Source organism: Dasypus novemcinctus, chromosome 22, assembly GCF_030445035.2.
Source record: "Dasypus novemcinctus isolate mDasNov1 chromosome 22, mDasNov1.1.hap2, whole genome shotgun sequence".
NCBI classification, from domain to species: domain Eukaryota; kingdom Metazoa; phylum Chordata; class Mammalia; order Cingulata; family Dasypodidae; genus Dasypus; species Dasypus novemcinctus.
The window spans coordinates 47,814,438-47,833,121 of record NC_080694.1 but is presented as its reverse complement, the minus strand read 5'-3'; the positions used below and the strand labels follow the sequence as shown (position 1 = coordinate 47,833,121).

Genomic DNA, 18,684 nt, shown 5'->3' with positions numbered 1-18,684 from the left:
CAATCTACATATACTATCAGGAGTTAAAAATGCTTTTTGACCTGAATAAAAGGGGGAAATGGAAAAGACAAATGAGTTTTTATGGCTATGAGTCTCCAAAAACAGCTGTGAGGTTATCAGAGGGGTTGCCCTTATGCACTCCTCAGCAGAGTTCCAGGGACAGATAAAGTAGATACAACCCCAGGTATTGGTTCTTCTGAGGGCTACAGAGAGACCCACAGGTTCTATGGTCATGGAAGATGTAGTTCAGTGCCATGTCAGTTGGCCCTACTTTGGAGTTTGTGTTTCTGTGTGATGTAGCTGGACTCAGATGTGATTTTTGTTCACAAGCCTCTCCTGTTACTTTTACCAGAACTGTAGTTGGTGCTGGGGTTTAATGTATACCCAGGGCACCGGAATCTCTGGACTGACCATGTGATAGCCGGGCCCTGAGCCTCAACACACTTCAGCTCCTACACTCTGGTTTATTGGACTTACCCCACTCAGCTAACATGGAGGTGAAGAAGGTCAACCACCACATCAGGGAACCAAGAGTTCCTACAACTCAAAGTAGGAGGATTGCATCCAGCATCCATGCGGAATCTAAGCCCCCTCTTGATATAGATGTGGAGTCCAAGGTTCACAGGATGGAGGAATAGAGTACGGATTAGAGTGGGACTTACTGATATTCTATTAACTATTGTGATTAGTAATCGAAGAAAATGTGGCATTGGTGTGGAGAAAGTGGCCATGGCTGCTGGGGGTAGGGAGTGGGAGGAAGAGATGAGATATGGTGGCGTTTTCAGGACTTGAAGTTGTCCTGAGTGGTGCTGCAGGGACAGTTTCTGGACATTGTATGTCCTTCCATGGCCCACTGGGTGGACTGTGGGAGAGTGTGGGCTATGATGTGGACCATTGACCATGAAGTGCAGCAGTGCTCAGAGATGTATTCACCAAAGGCAATGAATGTCTCATGATGATGGAGGAGATTGTTGTTATGGGGGGAGGAGTGAGGCGAGGGGGTGGGGGGTATACGGGGACCTCATATATTTTTAATGTAATATTAAAAAAATAAAGACAAAAAATGCAAAAAAAATTTTTTAAATATTTCAATACCACTAAATTGTACAGTTAAAATGGTTAAAATGGGAAATTTTAGTCTTTACACGTTACAATACATATGTGAAACCAAATAATCATAACAGGAAAGGGAACTCTCATCTTTTAAGACATGGTTTTGGTTTGACTTTAAAATTTTTTTTCTTTCTACATTTTACCTATAGATAAACAACAGGAATAAACATCAACTCCACATAATCCAGACTCTCGATAAAGTAGTTATAAATAATCAAACTTTACAAGATATCATTATAAGAGAATAATACCATGGGCTTAAATGCTCCACTCAAACATTTAAAAATTTTAAAGAGGCCGGAAAGCTGGACTTAACCTTAAGTTGGCATCCTGACTACAAAGAAACAAAAGCCTCAAACAAGATGAAGGCATCTATCATTCTCCTGGTGTCGCTAAATAAAGATTGTGGATGGCAATTCAATGAACTTCTACTTTAATTTGAGGACTCCAGAACCTGCATGAAATTAGAAGCAGGCACTTCCTTATTTCCTATTATTTCCTAATCAGATGTCACAAGAGGAACAGAAGTTTAGAAGTTGCGGTCTGGTTTCTGCAAAGAGGGATGTGGAATATTGATCCCATGGAGTATTCAAAGAGCCAGAAGGGAACTGGGGAGGGGGGAGGGGTGATGACAAAGAAACCAGAAAGAAATAAGAGGAACAGTTGATTACGACCAAATAAAGTTGTTGCTACATTCTGTCCTAACTCTTTAAAACAAAAGAATAAATGCAGTTAATATTTCAAACACACACATCCATTCACAAATAAACCTGCCAGTATGATGTAGAGTAAGGAAAGGGTGAATAATTCTAAATAATTCTAAATAAGAGATTATCTTCAAAGTTTGGAATAGTTGTTTCTGAAATGTAATGACTGTTTCGGAAAGATTAACCTTCTTTACACATCATTTGGCTACTCTTGGAATTTCTTTACATTCCCCAAAACCTACAAATATTGATTACATACCAGATACTCCACTAGCCACTGCGTTTCCAGAGTCCCAGTCTCTTAGCGAGCTGTGGGCCAAGATCTTCTAAAGTTTGAAAGAACGGACCTTAAACACCAAGTGGGCACAGCCTAGACAATGAAGCTGCAGCACCTATCTCCACCCAAACACACATCCATGATCGAAAACCACATATTGGTCATACTGATTCTCTACATATTGGTGATACTGATCCTCTACCACTTTCATGGAAGGAGCTTCAGTCGTATAGGACTGGATCGATCTAAGTCACCCTGTAAGGATGGATTCTGTCTTTGGAAATCACAAGAATTGAGCCTCAAGCAAAAGCAGAGGGGTTTTCATCGTGCCAACTCAGGTCACTTAAGCAGAGCCTTCTGCTTCAGCTCTTACTGGCTTAAATTTTGGGTAGAAAAGAAAGATGTTTGTTCTTACAAGTGTCAGGATAAGAGCGAATTTTCAAAAGTATTCTTGTCTGATATCTACTTTATCCTAGAAAAACCAAACCAACACTTACTGCAATCTCCTTTTTAAACTTCTAATGGCAGAAATGAACCAAAATCTCTCCCCAAACTAGTCACATGGATTGCTTTCTTCCCACATTTTAGAACCTCTCAACCTACCATAAAAATTAAAGGGACAGAAGGAAAGAAAGGAAGGAGAAAACACGAAAAATGAGGGGTGGTGGTAATGAGGAGTGCTCTATTCCATCTCAGCCAAAGCAACATGCACTGCTCTTAACTGAGCTGCCCCTCAGTCAAGCGACCAACGTCAAGGCACACTTCACAGAAGACATGTCTAACAAACCCCATGAAACAATTCACAGGTGAACCACAAGTGATACTAACAGCAGCCATCTCCTTCCCAAAGAGGTGACTCCAAACCTCACAAAGACAGTGTCTACAGCCTTTCACGTAGAACATCGGGAACAAGTGCCTACTTCATCAAGGTAGATTTATGAATGGATAAAACGTTTCCAGGAGGGTCAGATACCACCAAAACAGATCAGTGAGATGCTTAGATATGTCTTTTGAAGTGTAAAAAGTAAGAAGGGCAAAAATATATAACAAAGACATTCATATTTAAAAGACTAGGAAGAGCTATGCTACAGGAGAAAGGGAAGAAACTGGTACCCAGCCGTTTCTGTAGCAACCACCAAACATGGGAGACAAAATTTGCATGGGAAGTGGAAGTGATATCCATGCAATCTGATGTAGGAGATAACAGAAAGGAAATGGAGTCAGCCTCAATAAAACTGCCTCAAATGAAGTCCTAGCCATTTTCTTTAAACAAATAAAGTGTGGCAGAAGCCTATGTGCTTACCAATTACTATGGGCCACAGGTTCATTTCCACAAATGTCTAAAAATTGGTCCTCGGCAACTAGGAGTGACCAAGAAATCAGGTCTATGTCTGCCCATCTTTAAGCCTCCAGCAGGTCCCTGGTCCCATTCCTCCCTTGAAGTAAGATCCACAAGAATTTACCAGCTAGAGCTGCTGGAAAGACGCTTCTCTCCATATATACCAACGTGCTATCTCACATAAAGTACCCCTGCTCGATACGTGGTGCTTTCACTCACATAAACACAAGTGGAAGTTCAATGAGAACCTCGAAACTAAAGACAGGATGAAGCCAGCAGAAATTTATATAAATTCTATAAGCCTTTTGATCAAACCCATAAAACTACAGTGATAGTACAGTTCCAAAACTATTCCTTCATTAGCCAAGAACCTCTTAACTTTAAGCATGCTTTCTTTGAAGTTAAAAAAATAAAAAGAAACAAAAATTCCATGACTGGCATTTCTCTTTCTTCCAACAAATACTGATTAAGCACTTCTACAAACATCATGATTTAGACTGATTTGGGACGGTTCTGAGGCTTACCAAACTCCTACCCAGTGCAGAGTTTTGTTGTTTAGTTCAACTCTAAAAACCACCCAGGGCTGTTGGTTATTTTAAGCCTCCCTAGCCTGTCCCTGCAGGGCTCGGCCACACCACGGTCCATCTGCAGGCCTGTCGACAGGTTTCCCATACCCAGGAAGGGATGGGGGGGGGGGGGGGGGCGGGCGGCAGGTGTGCATGGCACGGTGACTGTCACACACACACTCCAAGCAATTTTTTAATTCAACTAGGAGAATGTGGTGTAAATTCTGAGGATCCCTGCAAGACAAAAAATGGGAATGGGCCCTGATTTTTCCCACGACGACCACGTGTGCCCTTTTAAATTATCGACGTTAACCCTCTTGCCTCAAAGCTCACCAGCCTGGTAAAGAAATTTTGTAAATAAACCCTGCCCTCTGCCAGCCCGTTGGTAACATCAGTCAAATAAAGAGAATTCCTGGGAAGCGCAAGAGGCTTTTCAAAAGAAAGTTGCTACAGAAGTCCAAAAAACCACTTGAGAAGTCCAGGGTGAACCCCCACCGCAGGAGTACCACAGGCTCGACCTCCCCAACCCCTGGCCCTTCCCAACCCCTGGCCACGTGCAGGCCAAAAGTGGCTGCCTCACCCCGAGGCGACCAGCCCAGCCCCCAGACGTTCCGCCACGTCCAGCCCCAGGCACCGCGCCTGCCTCTCTGCCAGGTTTTAGCTGAGAAACCTCACTGACTGCACACACGGTGCTGTCAGGAATTCAAAGAGCACTAAGTCACCAAGAAGTTTCTACCAGGCCGTCTAGGGCAGATCAAGAAGAAGAGCTTCTCTTGCTCCGACGCTCTCCGGGCAGAAGGAAGAACCACGTGCATCCATCACGTACTGAAGGTGCCGCAACGGCCACAGACAGTTCCCTTGTCACCCCACCTATGCTCCCACAGACGTCCCGCTGTCTACTCTAGCACCAGTATCTGGCACCGTGTTTGGGATTATTTGCTTCTGTTTTCTCTCCCTGGAATGGAGATTTCCTGTGCACAAACTGAGGCTTAACCAATCACATTTAGTTCCACCCCAGCCCCTGACAAATTATGAACGTATTTTGATGAAAAAGCTCACAGCCGACAACACTCCTTCCTTCCCTGGACACTCCTCTAACACAGCTAAAAGAAAGGGGATCACTTTGCCCACCCTTCAGAACTCTCAGGCCGCTCAAAAAACCTTGAAATCCCAACTCTATTTCTCATCGTCATCACTACACCGTGGTGGTTCTTCATGGATTTCCCAAAGGTGAGGAGAAACGATTGACTCCGGTCCTTACCAAATGCCCAGAGAATTTGCTAGAGCAACCTTCCCCAGTCCTCTGCTCTTCACTTTCCACACGTATATCTTCTGTTGATTCCACATGTACAAAACTGTGTTAATAAAATTGCCTCTCTCTTAGGGTTTGCTGTGAGGACTGAATGGGTCGATATCCCTATAAAGCATTTACAATGGTAAATAGTACGCCATAACTGCCCCACAGAGCAGGGCCATCCCCCGTCATTCATCACCCAGTTCCACTGCTGCCCTTCAAAGGAGGTATTATTTTGGGGGAATTAACTCTCCTGCAGAGAGCTGGAGCAGAAATTGGGATTTAAACCCAATCTATACGATTCTAGAAACTTATGGATTTCTCCTTTCTTCTGACTTCAAATCAAGGGACAAGAATAAGAATGTGCCAAAAAACACATGTTCCCCCTCAACCCAGCTAATTATGAAGGTCACTTAAGGATAAGGCCCTCTAGAGTCACCTGCAAAACAAAAGAGACAAAAAGAGCCTAATGATCAGGAGGCAATCAAGCATGGAAACATACTTGGTCCTTTATGCAACCCATGGACCCAGAACCACTCACAGACCATAGCCTCAAAAGGCTGTCTGCTTGTCCCGAGAGATGGCCTCACAGAAAGACAGCTGTGCCCAGGGTCAGGGGCTGGTTCTAGGGATACACACAATGAACTATGTCAGTCCAAGAGAGGACACCAAGAATTTATTCTCAGAATGCTAAGCAACATATCCTGGCCATGCTGCCTAAGAGGAGAGGAAGCATTATCTATCATTAGACAGAACAGAGGTTCTTCCAGAAGAGAGCATTCCTGAGAAAAAGAGATGTAGAGACTCCACCCGGGCAGCAGCAGGAGCCCATGAAATGTAATCAGAGTTGCAAGGTTCCTGGAACATAACCTGATTCCCAGGGACCCCCACCATGACCCTAAGGAAAGAGAGGGGACAGTAAGAGCCAGCAGGGAATGGCAGAGAGAAGTAGCAACCTTGCTGCCAACGTGCTCATCATAGACCTCCCATCCAAGCTACTGCTCAGGCACTTAGCTGAGGGTGTGGTCCAGCATACAAAGGTACCTCTCCACCTCTGCTGTCCTGCTCTGAGCAATAACAATTAGTGCTAGCCTGGGCTGGAGGCACAGAGTTAGGGGATGGAAAGAAAGCCTGTGGTCCATCCTGCCATTTTGGTCACACAAACCTACCCATGCGTGTGCCATAGAGGTGACCCCAACATATCACCCTGCCTTTTGGTCAGTCACCCAGGAACAAACTGGCCCACAGCACTGCACCATCTCCCAACCCCACCTTCCATTCATTACCTAGTTCCAAGCTCTTCCCTCTATAACATCAAATTCCCTCCAGCCTCACATTGAAGTCCTTCTGGACGTAATATTTACATATTTCATGATAATAATCCATAACCCCATCCTACTCCAACCCCAACCAAAACTCCCGGGCCTTAGCTTTCCATCCTCTAAGAGAGGACTCACTGATTGTACCTTTAGGCTTCTGTGGAGGGTGGGAGACAGGCAGGGATGGGAAGGAGGACTGCCTAGCACCTTTAGAGAGAATGGAGCAACATAGGAAAGTTTGATTTATGAATCAAAATCTCGCCTTATAAGTAACAATCTAGTAACCATTTCGAATTCCGAAACAGGAAATGGGGAGGGGGAAGCCCTTCAATTGCCTATAAATAATTTTATGTGCAAACTCGGTCAGCTGCCATGCTTCTTTGAGCAGCTTCCTGCATCTTCCCAGGTCTGTATAGCCACACAAATCCTGCAGAGAAAGAAAACCTGAACATGACTGTGGGTGACCAGCATGTGCGATCTGCTACCCCACAGTGAACAGAAATCGTGTGTACTTCCACCAGCAAGGTCCTCCAGAGCAATCAGAAGAAATGCTCTCCAACTGCAGAATCAACCAGGACTCTCAGATCTGGAGAACGTTCGTTCAGAGAGGATTCCAGAAGCAAAATGTGTTTACAAACACTAAATGATCAAGATAAGCTAAAAAAAGAATCCATCTTGAGCATTAGGCTCATTTCAGGGGTCAGGTCCACAAATGGTTGTGGACATCCAGTAACCATGACCATAGTTGTATAATGCACATGAAACTTTGGCTGCTGCAAGCAAATGTTGGAAAGAAAACTATGACATTCGAAGAGCTTTAGATAAAACTCCTAAAAAATTTCCCCGTTCTATTGATTTACACTGAAAAAAAAAATTTTATTTTCATTTAATCCAAAAAGAATAGGCAAAGAAGTGATTATTTACTTGGTTATAACATCTGAGAGACCACAACCAGTTGTGCAGGGGAGTGGTTGAAATCCAGCCATGGTCTAACTCACCGCGTCAAGTGCTGAGCCAAAAAAGGCTGTGAGATGAAAAAGAGAGCCTTTTAGTTATTTGTCCTGAGGGGGCAAATCAAAGACTACCCCTCATTCTTATGAAGGACACTTGCTGTACTGCTAGCACTATAAGACTAAAAGACTGGCGTTCAGGGCCTGACTCTGCTATTTACCAGAAATGTGTCTGTGGTCAGATATTTTAAACATTCTTGGCCGAGTCTTCCTTAGCTGTAAAACAGGGATAATAAAATATTACAGGTATTTCATGAGGATTAAGATTTATTATAATTATCACCATCTTTTATATTTGCTAAGGGGCGGTTATTGATAATGAGCAGGCACTATTGGAGAGAGAGGTTGTGCAGCATCAGAGGCATAAGATTTCTAAGAATCATATGCTCTTCTGGGGAATGAGCTTTTTTTCTATTTACAGTTAAATTACGGAGTACTCATCAGGAAACTTTTCTTTTACATGGGGTAAGGGCTATGCCCTCTTTTCTTTTTTAATGACTAAAAAACGGAATGAAAGTTTCTGATTAAGATGTGATTACGGTGAAGGACAAATACGGCACCTACATTTCCTGGTGGTATAATATTTCCCCCTCCCCCAATGCAACTTTCGAATAGCAACTTCTGCTTGTAGCCAAGAAAGAATTCACATAACCAGGATTTACCCTCCTGCCAGAAACCCAACGAAAAATAGACAAAACTATGACACCACGCAACCAAGTACTGTGATTCATGAGGGATGGGAAGCCATGAAGGCCCCAGCTTACTGCTCTTAGAGAATTTCTAGGGCATGGTGCAGGGAAAGAGAATTCAAGCAGAGCCTGAGAAAGAGGTGGGAATTCGAGATGTTTGCAGAACAGAGTACAAAGAACTCTGTGCAGAGTCTTCAAAAGTTGAATACTGACCTGTACTTGGGAAGGCTATTGAAAAAGTCTTCCTGAAAGGATTAGAGGGAACAGGCCCCCACCAAGACACCAACAAGAATGCCTATTTCTACTAGCCAAAGAGGAAAACACAATGTCACGAGGCATCAGGTAAAGTGAAAACACTCAGCCTTAAACTAAACACTGCTATGCAGACCTTACCTAACAAGTTTATATAAGCAAGACCTGAAAAGGATCAAACAATTTCCTGGTAACTTAACTGTGTCCCAGAACAAAGCCCAAAAATATTTACAGAAATGCAAAGATGTCTAGCAGCCTAGTATCCACTAAAAATTACAAGGCACGCAAAGAAGCAATAAAATACCCATGGTTGGGGAGGGGAGGAAATTGATCAATCTGAACTGACCCAGAAATTAACTAAGAACATTAAACATCTATTACAATTGTACTCCATACATTCAAGCCAGCTGACCTGTATTAGAAATTTTAAAACTATATTGCCAATGCACTGAAGGGATATATAAAAATTACATATTAAGTTTTTGAAATTCTAATGATATAATTGATACTTAAGGATTTTCTCCCTTGAACACACCCAATTTTTAACAGCTCATACGGCCAAGTAAAAATCCTATGTGTCTGAGCCTAACTTCCTTCCAAACTGGGAGGCAGGAAGAGTATTTTATGCCAACAAAGTAACTGAAAAGAATAAGAAAAACATTAATACTGACATTTCAGCTGTGAAAAGAACACCTGTTAAAAGCCTGCGAGAATTCCAACCATTTTCAATATGTTTCCATATCCAGAATCTAAACTGCATTACAGTCATGGCATCCCCATTCTTAAAACAATTCTTTACATTGAAAATTTAATATACTTGAACAGGACAAACTATCTCTGAATTCAGTAAGTCCCATAACATCAACGGGCCTAACTAAAATACAGCAGCTCTTTATTTGACAAAAAGAAAACAATTATTCCACTCCAAAGGAAGCCTGAACTTTTTCAGGTTCTCCTTAGAATCCTTGGGAGTTTATGTGTGAGAAGAAACAAACCAAAAAAAAAGGACACACTTAAAAAAAATGTAAGCCAGCTGGTTCTATTTCATAAAGGACATGAGTGTTAAGTACTAAAGGAATAGGGACGATTCTAAGGGTGAAGCAATGACAAATACGTGAATAAAGATGGAATCTGCTCACCAAAGAAAGCCCCGTCTTCTCAAACCACAAACTCCCACGTGTGCCTGCTCCAAACATGGAAATACCTGGTCATACCACCCTCTGTGGAGGAAATCGACACGCAACCACAAGGGTCCTTCCTGGAAGGCAATAACCTCAAAGAAGGACACATGTCCACACCTTTCCACTGGCCTACAGACTGCTGTGATGGAGCGCCATGGAGAAAGGTGTAAATCACAAGCTGTATAAATCAAAATCCCTCTAAAACATGCTGGTCTCTCCAAAGTAACAATTCACATCTCCAACACACAGATACCTAACCATAGTATGTATTAGATACCAGAGAGCCCTGCATGAATTATTTCTTCAAGTCACCATCACCAGATGAGGTGGCTATTATTGTCATACACATTTTACAAATGAGGAAAATGAGGTAAAGGTAAATGGTCGCACCACAGAAGAACCTAGATGGTAAGGCTCCAGATCATACCTTTAGTCCTTGTGGTACACAGAACGCCTCTGAACATTTTCCTACCTATGTTCACTCACCGAAAGATAAAACAAAGTAGATAAAATGCAATTCATTTTGCCAAATATTTAGGTGGCCAATTCAAATGACCCCTTTTTTGGACCATGCATCTTAGATAGTCAATTTACAACTAAAAGTATGCTACCACGAGTTTTTTGAGGAGTGGGGGTGGGAGAATGGGGTACATAACTTCTTTTCTACTGGCCAAACATATAATCCATGATTCCAAAGAGTTTCTCACAGTCCATCCACACCCACTATACTGGTCTCCGAAAACAGTACAGACACTTGGAGGAAACACAGATTTCACAAGAGCAGCTAAGTACAATGACATGGCCGACGCAAAGCAGCAGGGGATAAGAAGGAAGGCATGGCCACCAGCCAATGCAGAAGGATCTGATTAAAGGCTCAAAGCCCTAGAATGTTTCTATTTTGTACAGTAAAAATTACATTAATGTACAGTAATTTTTAAAATCTCATCTACCACAATAATCAAAAAGAAAACTAATAGCAAGGACCTAAAACACTGCAGCACTCACAATGAGAGCTGCCCACCGCCCCAGAGCAGTCCTTCCTGCCTTCACTGGTTGGGCTGCCCTCAGTCCATCCAATAAATAAGCAGAGGTTTGCAAAGTGAGGTTTACTTTTCCTTTTACTAGTGATTTTAGATGATGACTTTTTAAGTGGTTAGGTAAACACACACACTAGTGTGCTGGTTTGAGTCTTGTTCTTAAAGCAAACCCATTCCTGCACCTGTAAATCCAATGTAGGTGGGACCTTTTGATGAGATCACTTCAAGTTAAGGGCCTTTGACTAGCTCACGGGACCCAATGCCAGTCTTGATCCCCTTACTGGAGTACTTTATAAACGGAGGGCTAAAGATCCGCAGTCACAGGAAAATGCAGCAGAGACAGGGAAGCCCCCAGAGGCCAAGAGAGCAGTCCCGGAAGCTGGAATCAGCAGAAGACGGGAACAGAGCATGCCCCACCGCGTGCCCACAGCTGACTTTGGAGGGAAACGAAGCCTGGAGGACAAGGCAGAGGCCCAGACTGGCAGAGCCACCGCTGTGTTCTGCCACCACACAGGGGTCCAGGACCACCAGCAGCCGACCTTTCCTGAGACAGCATCTCTGATGATGCCTTGATTTGGCCATTTTCAGTCTCAGAACTGTAAGCTTTTAACCTAATAAATTCCTATTATTTAATAGGGAGCCCATTGACGGTAATATTCCTCCCAGCAGCTGTGGCAAACTAAAATAATACTTGTCCTATTTTTTGTGTGCATGTGCCTCCTTCAAGAAAAATACTAAGTGAAGAATTATCAAAACCCTGTAGAACTATGGATTCTACTGCTTTCTACCTGCCAAAAAGATCCCCGACTTCAAGAAAAAGCAATGGCAACAAGCACCTGGAGACTGGCATAGCCCAGGGGGTTGACTGCAGAAATATAAAACTTGGTAAACACAGCTAAGTTACACCTGGAGGTTTAAAGAGATATTACAAGTATCATGACAGAAAATGTAATCCATCACTTTAGTTTACAAGTTGGAAAGTCAGAATGGCTAAGGACAGAACTAAGGATGGCATCACTCTCTCCCACAGATTTTTATTTTTTATAAGAAAGAAGTCAAACACAGAAATTTCCTCCTCTCTCTCTGTTGAGCAAGACAAAGTATACAGTAATCAATCCTAAAACATCTACCTAAAAAGTGGAGCACAGCAGGAGTTATTTTTAAGTATACAAGAATAGCCAAGCAATTGATGTAATGCTAAAAAATGGAGAATTTTTTCTCCAAAACAAAAGCATTAAACATAGTTTTTTGGATTCAATGTTTTGTCCCTAGAAAATCTAAATACCAAGTGAGATTTCAAATGGCCAATCTTAAAACATGCCTTTGCTATAAACATATAATGGTAGATAAAGTCATCTAGTCAACAATCCACCCGATGCTTGAATCAACATTTCAAAACCACTATATATAGTTACTCTAGTCTTGACTTGTCATCTTTACTAGAGAAAATACATTCTTATTAGAAACATACAACATATGCAAGGATGAAGGGAGGGGGAGCTTTGTGGTCTGAATTTCTGGCACAGCTCCAGGAATTCAGGTTCTAATCCATCCATCATTTTTTAGAAGGCAGGGTTCATACCACATGAACCAATGAAGAATCAAAACCTAAAGCATTAATTTAAAAAGCTATCCTTTAGTGTACACTTGCAATATATGCTGCGCCACTGGAAGAAATGTATGCCTTAACTAAACAACACGGTTGAAAGCTACAAAGCCTTCTTGCTGTAATCAAGGCCACCCCAGACCAGCCTTCCATGTCAATTCTTAATCTATACATGTGCCTGATGGATTTCACTACTACAGTGTCTCCACAACCAAATAACATACTGTCATCCATTCGTAATTCAATAAGACAAGATATTTGGCACAGTAATAACTAAAGCACATTTGCATTAACTCTTCTTTCATGACACAAGCTCTACCAGAATAGTTCTCTTTTCCACTGTCCCAGAGAAGTTACATGACTGCTCTGCACAGAGCTACCATGCCACATCACAGACCAGCTGCAAAGAGTGAGCCAGGAGCATGGTCATCTCAGAAAGGCCCCAAGAATCGGGGATAAAGAGCCACCTGCAAGTGAATGAAGCCCCACAGGCCAACCCACATGCTTGCCGGGTCACAGTCAGGTGAGATCAGGGCCAGGCCCTAGGCTAAAGGAGTGGGGGCCGTCAATTCGCACTGCACTCATTTTGTTCCTCCAATGGAGATGCCACATGGATGAACACCCACTCATGCTGGGAGGCACAGGTAAGGTTACATTTCAACATATCTACCAATGTAATTTTTTTACACACAGCCGAAATCCGTTTCATATAATGATTCATCTTTAACCTGTGGGGAAGAGGGCATAAAAGGAAGTTACAAATTACTTGTACTATAACAGGATCGCACTGAGATGATCTTTAAGGGTCTTTAAAGAGGACACTCTGGAGCCCATACACTGGTAGAGCTTTCCTGCATATGCTTTCCAAGGGTACTACTAACAAAATCAAATGACATCTTCTACGCACAATGCTGCAGTTGAAGAGAAGGTGAGGAAGTAAACATATACTCAGGGTACTGTGGGTTATTTAAACCAAGACACTGAGTCAGAAGAAAATTAAGACTGAGCTATGCAGCTCAAATTTTAGTTTTAAGGATTCCAGATATCTATGCATGGTTAATTTTGTTAATTTTTCCATTTTACTCACTGTTTCATTAGATAGGGACATCAAGATTATTTCTGAAAAGAACTCTAATTCTAAAGAAAGAATAAAGAGGACCACACCAGGGATTTTTTAAAAAAATCCTTTCCCGAAATACTCTAACAGAAAAAGTCATCAACCCAGTCACCCAGGAAAACATCAAGTATATGACTGAAAGAGAACCAAATGGGTTTTAAAAATTCTAGGGGGGAAAAAAGCAAACAACACTTGAGACATGCAATAATGCAGGTACTAGGCAAAGGGTTTTTAAAATGTCCAATTTAAAAATTATACAATGTCATTGCCATTTTTTGACCAGGAAATCACCAACTCTTATCAAACTACCATACTCAACTTCCTTATCAATCTTAAACACGATTAGGGAAGTCATACTGCTGATAAATCAAAGAATCTATGTCACAACTACTAACTTGTTTAAGAGCCAACAGATTAAAACTGTCCAAAATTTAAATTTTGCTTTCCTATCAAGAAAAAAATTAGAAACAGCACATTTAATTATTTAAATTTTCAGAGATGTCTGATTTAAGTGGCAAAATACCATCTAACATACTCCTCAGTATTACAACTGATGAAAATCAATTAAGATGACCAGTTAAGGCAAGCAGGCATTACAAGCTGGGAACCCTTTGGCCAACCCTTATGGTAGGACCATGTTTCATTTGGCCAATAGGATCTTTCTGTTTATTAATTTAATTAGAATTAGAAAATATTAAAAAATCAAGGTATCTTATACACACACCCCCCCAAAAAAAAAATCCATAATTCTGGCTCCTCTAGTAAAATCAGGATACTGGGTGAGTGGGCTCAAGCTCCCATGTGACAAAAAGTGGCACCTGAGTTTGCAGTCCCTGGTTTAAGGTATCAATTTTCAGCCTTGGGTACTAACCTTTTCCTCGACGGCCCTTCTTCAAAATCTGAAGAACTAACATCGTTGCTAGTGGAGGACACTTGGGATGCATCGTCCTTCTCATTCTCTGACTGTTCTGATGCTGGTCCTAATCCCTTAGACTGGCCATTACCAAGGAGCCCTACAGATGAGAAAAGGGGACAAACACTTAAAAAATACATCAGGAAGCACACTTTACCACAGTTGTCCCTATGAAACAGCTGATGGAGACAGACAAGGATTTGGGGAGAGGGAGCACATCTCATCCTGCTTTAGACCCTTTAGGAGAGAGAAATGCCTAACAAGAAAGAAATATTGAATAGAAAATTCAAGCAGAAATTTTTAATCATAATATACTTCAGGATTCTTTCTTTAAGTATATAAACGTCTTTTGGGGGTGGAAAGAAAGAAGACATCTCAAGTATTATCAAATCTAACTAGTTATCCCTGTAGTACTAAATAATTACTCTAGAGAAACTGAAATTGTCATAGATATAGCCTTTTTGAACTTGCTCTATGGATCCAGGACCTGTCACACACACAAGAGCTTTAACTAAAAATCCTATTACGCAACTTGCTCTTCACAGTCATCCACTGGCCTATAACCTAGATATGTAACCTCACATATGCCTCCACGTAATAGCGTAAGAGTCATAGGGGATCCTACCTGTGCTCTTACTACCTGGACTGGAGAAAGAGCCTACGAGGGGGGCTACGGGCCTTCAGGGGACTCAAGAAGCAGCTATTTACCAACTTATTATGAAAGTATTTTAGCAAGCAACAAGGTCACACTGGTGGGTGACAGATGAAAAGACAGGCTCCCTGCACCCAGGGCTCCAGATATAGTTTAGTTTCTGCCAACAGGAAGTTGCACAGGTGCAAGTGTCTATAGTGACTGGACCTCACTGTCTGGTCACCAGTTTCTTGGGCATCAGCAGCTGGGCAATGGCAGCCATCCTGGCATATATCTGCCGAGCCATGGCGCCAGCGTTTTGTTCTTGGAGCCAAAACCCGAAGGAGATTCTTTGATTTTTGCTCTCCCAACTCCATATACCACTTTTCTGAGTCTTTAATTCCTAGTATTAAATCCAAGTGGTTCCTGATAGTGGTACTGAACACTGCCTGGATACAGTATTCTATATATTTGATAACTTTCTTAAAGAAAGTAGTAGGCTGCAGTAACACCCCAGGACCTAGTCTGTTAATGCATCTATTTCCCCTGTTATCTATTTTTATATCATTTCTGCGTATAAGGAATAACAAACTGTGGTGCAGGAGATCCTGAAAAGCAGTCACATCAGAATCACCTGGAGGCCTTGCTGACAAAGTCTGCTGGTCGTACCCCCAGGGTGTCTAACGAATTCCCTGGTGATGCTGCTAGTCCAGAGGAAAGCAGGGTCCAAGCCAACAAGAAAAGCATAAAATCCCAGAGAACTAAAGAAACGTGTACAATCTATCACAGGAAAATATCCACAAACCAAGTTTCGTTTGAGGCTTCTTCTACCTTTTATGAATTTGATTTTGTGAAGGCAAAGAAGGTCTGCTTATAAAGCTTGTCACAAAGCTAATATGGTAAATATAGACTTGAAAAATTAACACAGATATGTACACTTTTCCAAACCTAACAGCTATGAATATTTTTTAAAGTTTATAACACCCCCCTCCCCCCAAAAAAATCGCCTATGTAAGTACAGATTTGGGAAAACTGAATTAACAAACTTTACATGAAAAATACCTGGAATGTTCAATTGACTGTATCAGAGCTCATTGTGAGGCATACCAGAAGAAGCTGCCCTGAAAGATATATGGCAAAACTGAACCACAATAATAGAAATCCAAGGTGTGGGTTCATCAGATGTAATCACTCTCTGCAAAGAGCTCCAAGGTGCCCCCATTCCAAAGAGTGAAACGAACTACCTGGACTGAAATCAGAAAGTAAAATCGGATTCATGCCCCAGATTAGGGAATGGGCCCCATGTATAGGGAATTAATTGCCTGTTAAGCAAGTGAAAGCCCCAGAGCTTTTCCTAGCCTTCATGGAGGGGCCCACTGGTTCTTCACATGACCAACTAAGTCTCATTTTGAGTACTCTCATTCTATGTGAACCAACACAGAACAAAAATGTACATTTATTTTTAAGTAGACATCTATTAGGCAAATGTGGCTCACCCCCCCCCTCCTCCTTTTTTAATACCTCAAGCGTACTTGGCTACCAACCCCCAATTTATTCTGAATATTGTAATCCAAGTCATATCATCTGTCCAATCCAGAATAGCGAGGTCGGTGAGATGGAATATGATGCCACAGGGCAGAATAGCCATTATTATAGCATTAGCCAAGTTAACGTGAGCAGCCTTTTTCCCCTATCTAACAAAGCCCTGCCACCAATGTTTTCAATTATTTGTAGTCAATGAGAAATAATGAAACAGCATCCCCACCCTTCAAAGACGCAAACCCGTTTTTATTTTTCTAAACCCTGACACCCACCAACAAAAACCTTTGTTGGGGAGAGAAGGTTAAACAGAGGAAATTGAATGGCCCACAAGATTTCAGACTCCTTGCATTTGCATTTGTTCTCCTCTATTAATATTCAGTAGCTTGAACTTAAATTAAAGCATGTCTATTGTCTTTCACAAAAGCAATAAATATGAACTGAAAACTCCAAATCGCTGTGGCAAAGGCGGCTTGGGGGCCATGTCTGCAACCCCAGCTAGTCACTCAGCAGCTGACGGGAGCAGCGTGACACAGGCTGGGACCACTCGGCCACCACAAAGCAGGATCCATTCTCACAAGCTGAGGACGTCCAAGGAAGGAAACCAAACTTGGTCATCAAGGGCTCCGCAAATTCAGGAGTTTTCCATCCCGCCTCCCAAATTAACAAGACATGAAAAGGCTCCCAGAGCCACACAAGGCAATGCAACAAAACTGGCTTCTTCCTGAAGCTGAAATAGCAGCAGAAAAGAGGGCTAAATATGTTCTTCCTTGAGACCAAAGACAGCCGTTTGAACATGGAGGGGACTGGAAAAAATATAAACGCAAATTAGGCCAAAGATTACTTTAGAGGAAGGAACTTTTGCTAAGCATTTGATGAATACAGATTTCAGAACACAAGCATATAGACAGAAGATAACTCTTTCCAAATAACAGGAAAAGAACTAGAACATCCAGTGCTTATAATTTTATGATGTTTTAGACACAAAGAAGTTTAACTAGTCTTTCCATTAGCTACACACACAGAATTCAAAGTCAAAGGAAGATCTAATGCCTCTCTAGTCCACAAAGGCAAAGCCAAAAATAGGGTTAAAAAGGGGGAAAAACAAGGAGACCTTTGAAGCTGTTCCAGTGTTTCTAAAACATCTGGAGCACACCAAAGTAATTAGCATATGAGGGAGAGTCAATGTGCTTAGCTTTGTTGTAGAGAAGCAGCACAAAAGGTAATTCTGCATTCTAGAGCCAGGGCCGTCTGTCACCCTGTCATTGTGAGACAAGGTATCACATTACATATTAAACAGTCAAGCAGCCAAAGAGAGCTTTCATTTTCAGCAGCAATTTCTTAGTGGCTTTGTTTTTTGTTTTGTTTTGTTTTTTGTTTGGGGCGGGGAGGGCGCCGGGGAGATGCTGCACTTAAAGAGAAAACTTAAAGGATTTCCTTGGTTGAAGGAGGGTCCTCTCTGAGGTATTTGGAATGCCTCCATTGCTAATGGAAAACAAAGCTCCTATTTCCACTCAAATTCCAAAATGACAGAAAAACGTCCCAAAAATAGGACAGAAGAAAATTGTGCATTCTTTTTGCTCTTCAAACAGGGTAGGCATTCTGATGCCAGCGAGGACATAGCTTGGGCCATAACTACGGAGTTTAAACCCAATTTTCCACATTCAGGTGAGCAGCTAAGTAAGCTTCAGGTGAAGCCTAAGGCTTGGGGCAGGGGGGAGCGGAGCCCAAGCTAGTCCAGCAACATCAAAACCCTGATGAGGTTGGAAACAAATGGCAGTCTCAGGCAGAGGCCACTGACAGACTCATGGCCAGCAAAGCGCAAATGAAAATGGTTTAACACCTCGGCTGATGGATAATAACTATCCCTGTCTCTCGTGAGAATTGGCCCCTGAGCAGACCAGGGCTCCCCTTTGTCTACTCTCACATCCACCACGGAGAGTCCCAGTGGAAATGGAATCCACAAAGAGGGCTGGCCCTTCAAAATGGCCTCAAGATACAGAGGGAATACAGATTTTTCTTAATGTAAATCCATTTGGAGAAAAGAAATCAATACTCCCACAAGAGCCCTTCATACCCACCAGACAGTTTCCC

General features: G+C 42.2%; 1 protein-coding gene across 5 annotated transcripts in view; it reads right to left on the bottom strand.

The window, feature by feature from the left end:
- The window catches only part of JARID2 (jumonji and AT-rich interaction domain containing 2), a 236,814-nt gene that overhangs the window by 84,873 nt on the left and 133,257 nt on the right, over positions 1–18,684 (bottom strand). For 3 of the 5 annotated variants that reach the window (XM_058285252.2, XM_058285251.2, XM_058285253.1), the window contains one exon: positions 14,379–14,520. The exons of the other annotated variants lie outside the window; for them this stretch is intronic. In XM_058285252.2, the coding sequence (XP_058141235.1) occupies positions 14,379–14,520 (142 nt within the window). The remainder of the gene's footprint in view (positions 1–14,378; positions 14,521–18,684) is intronic. 5 annotated transcript variants of the gene reach the window in all.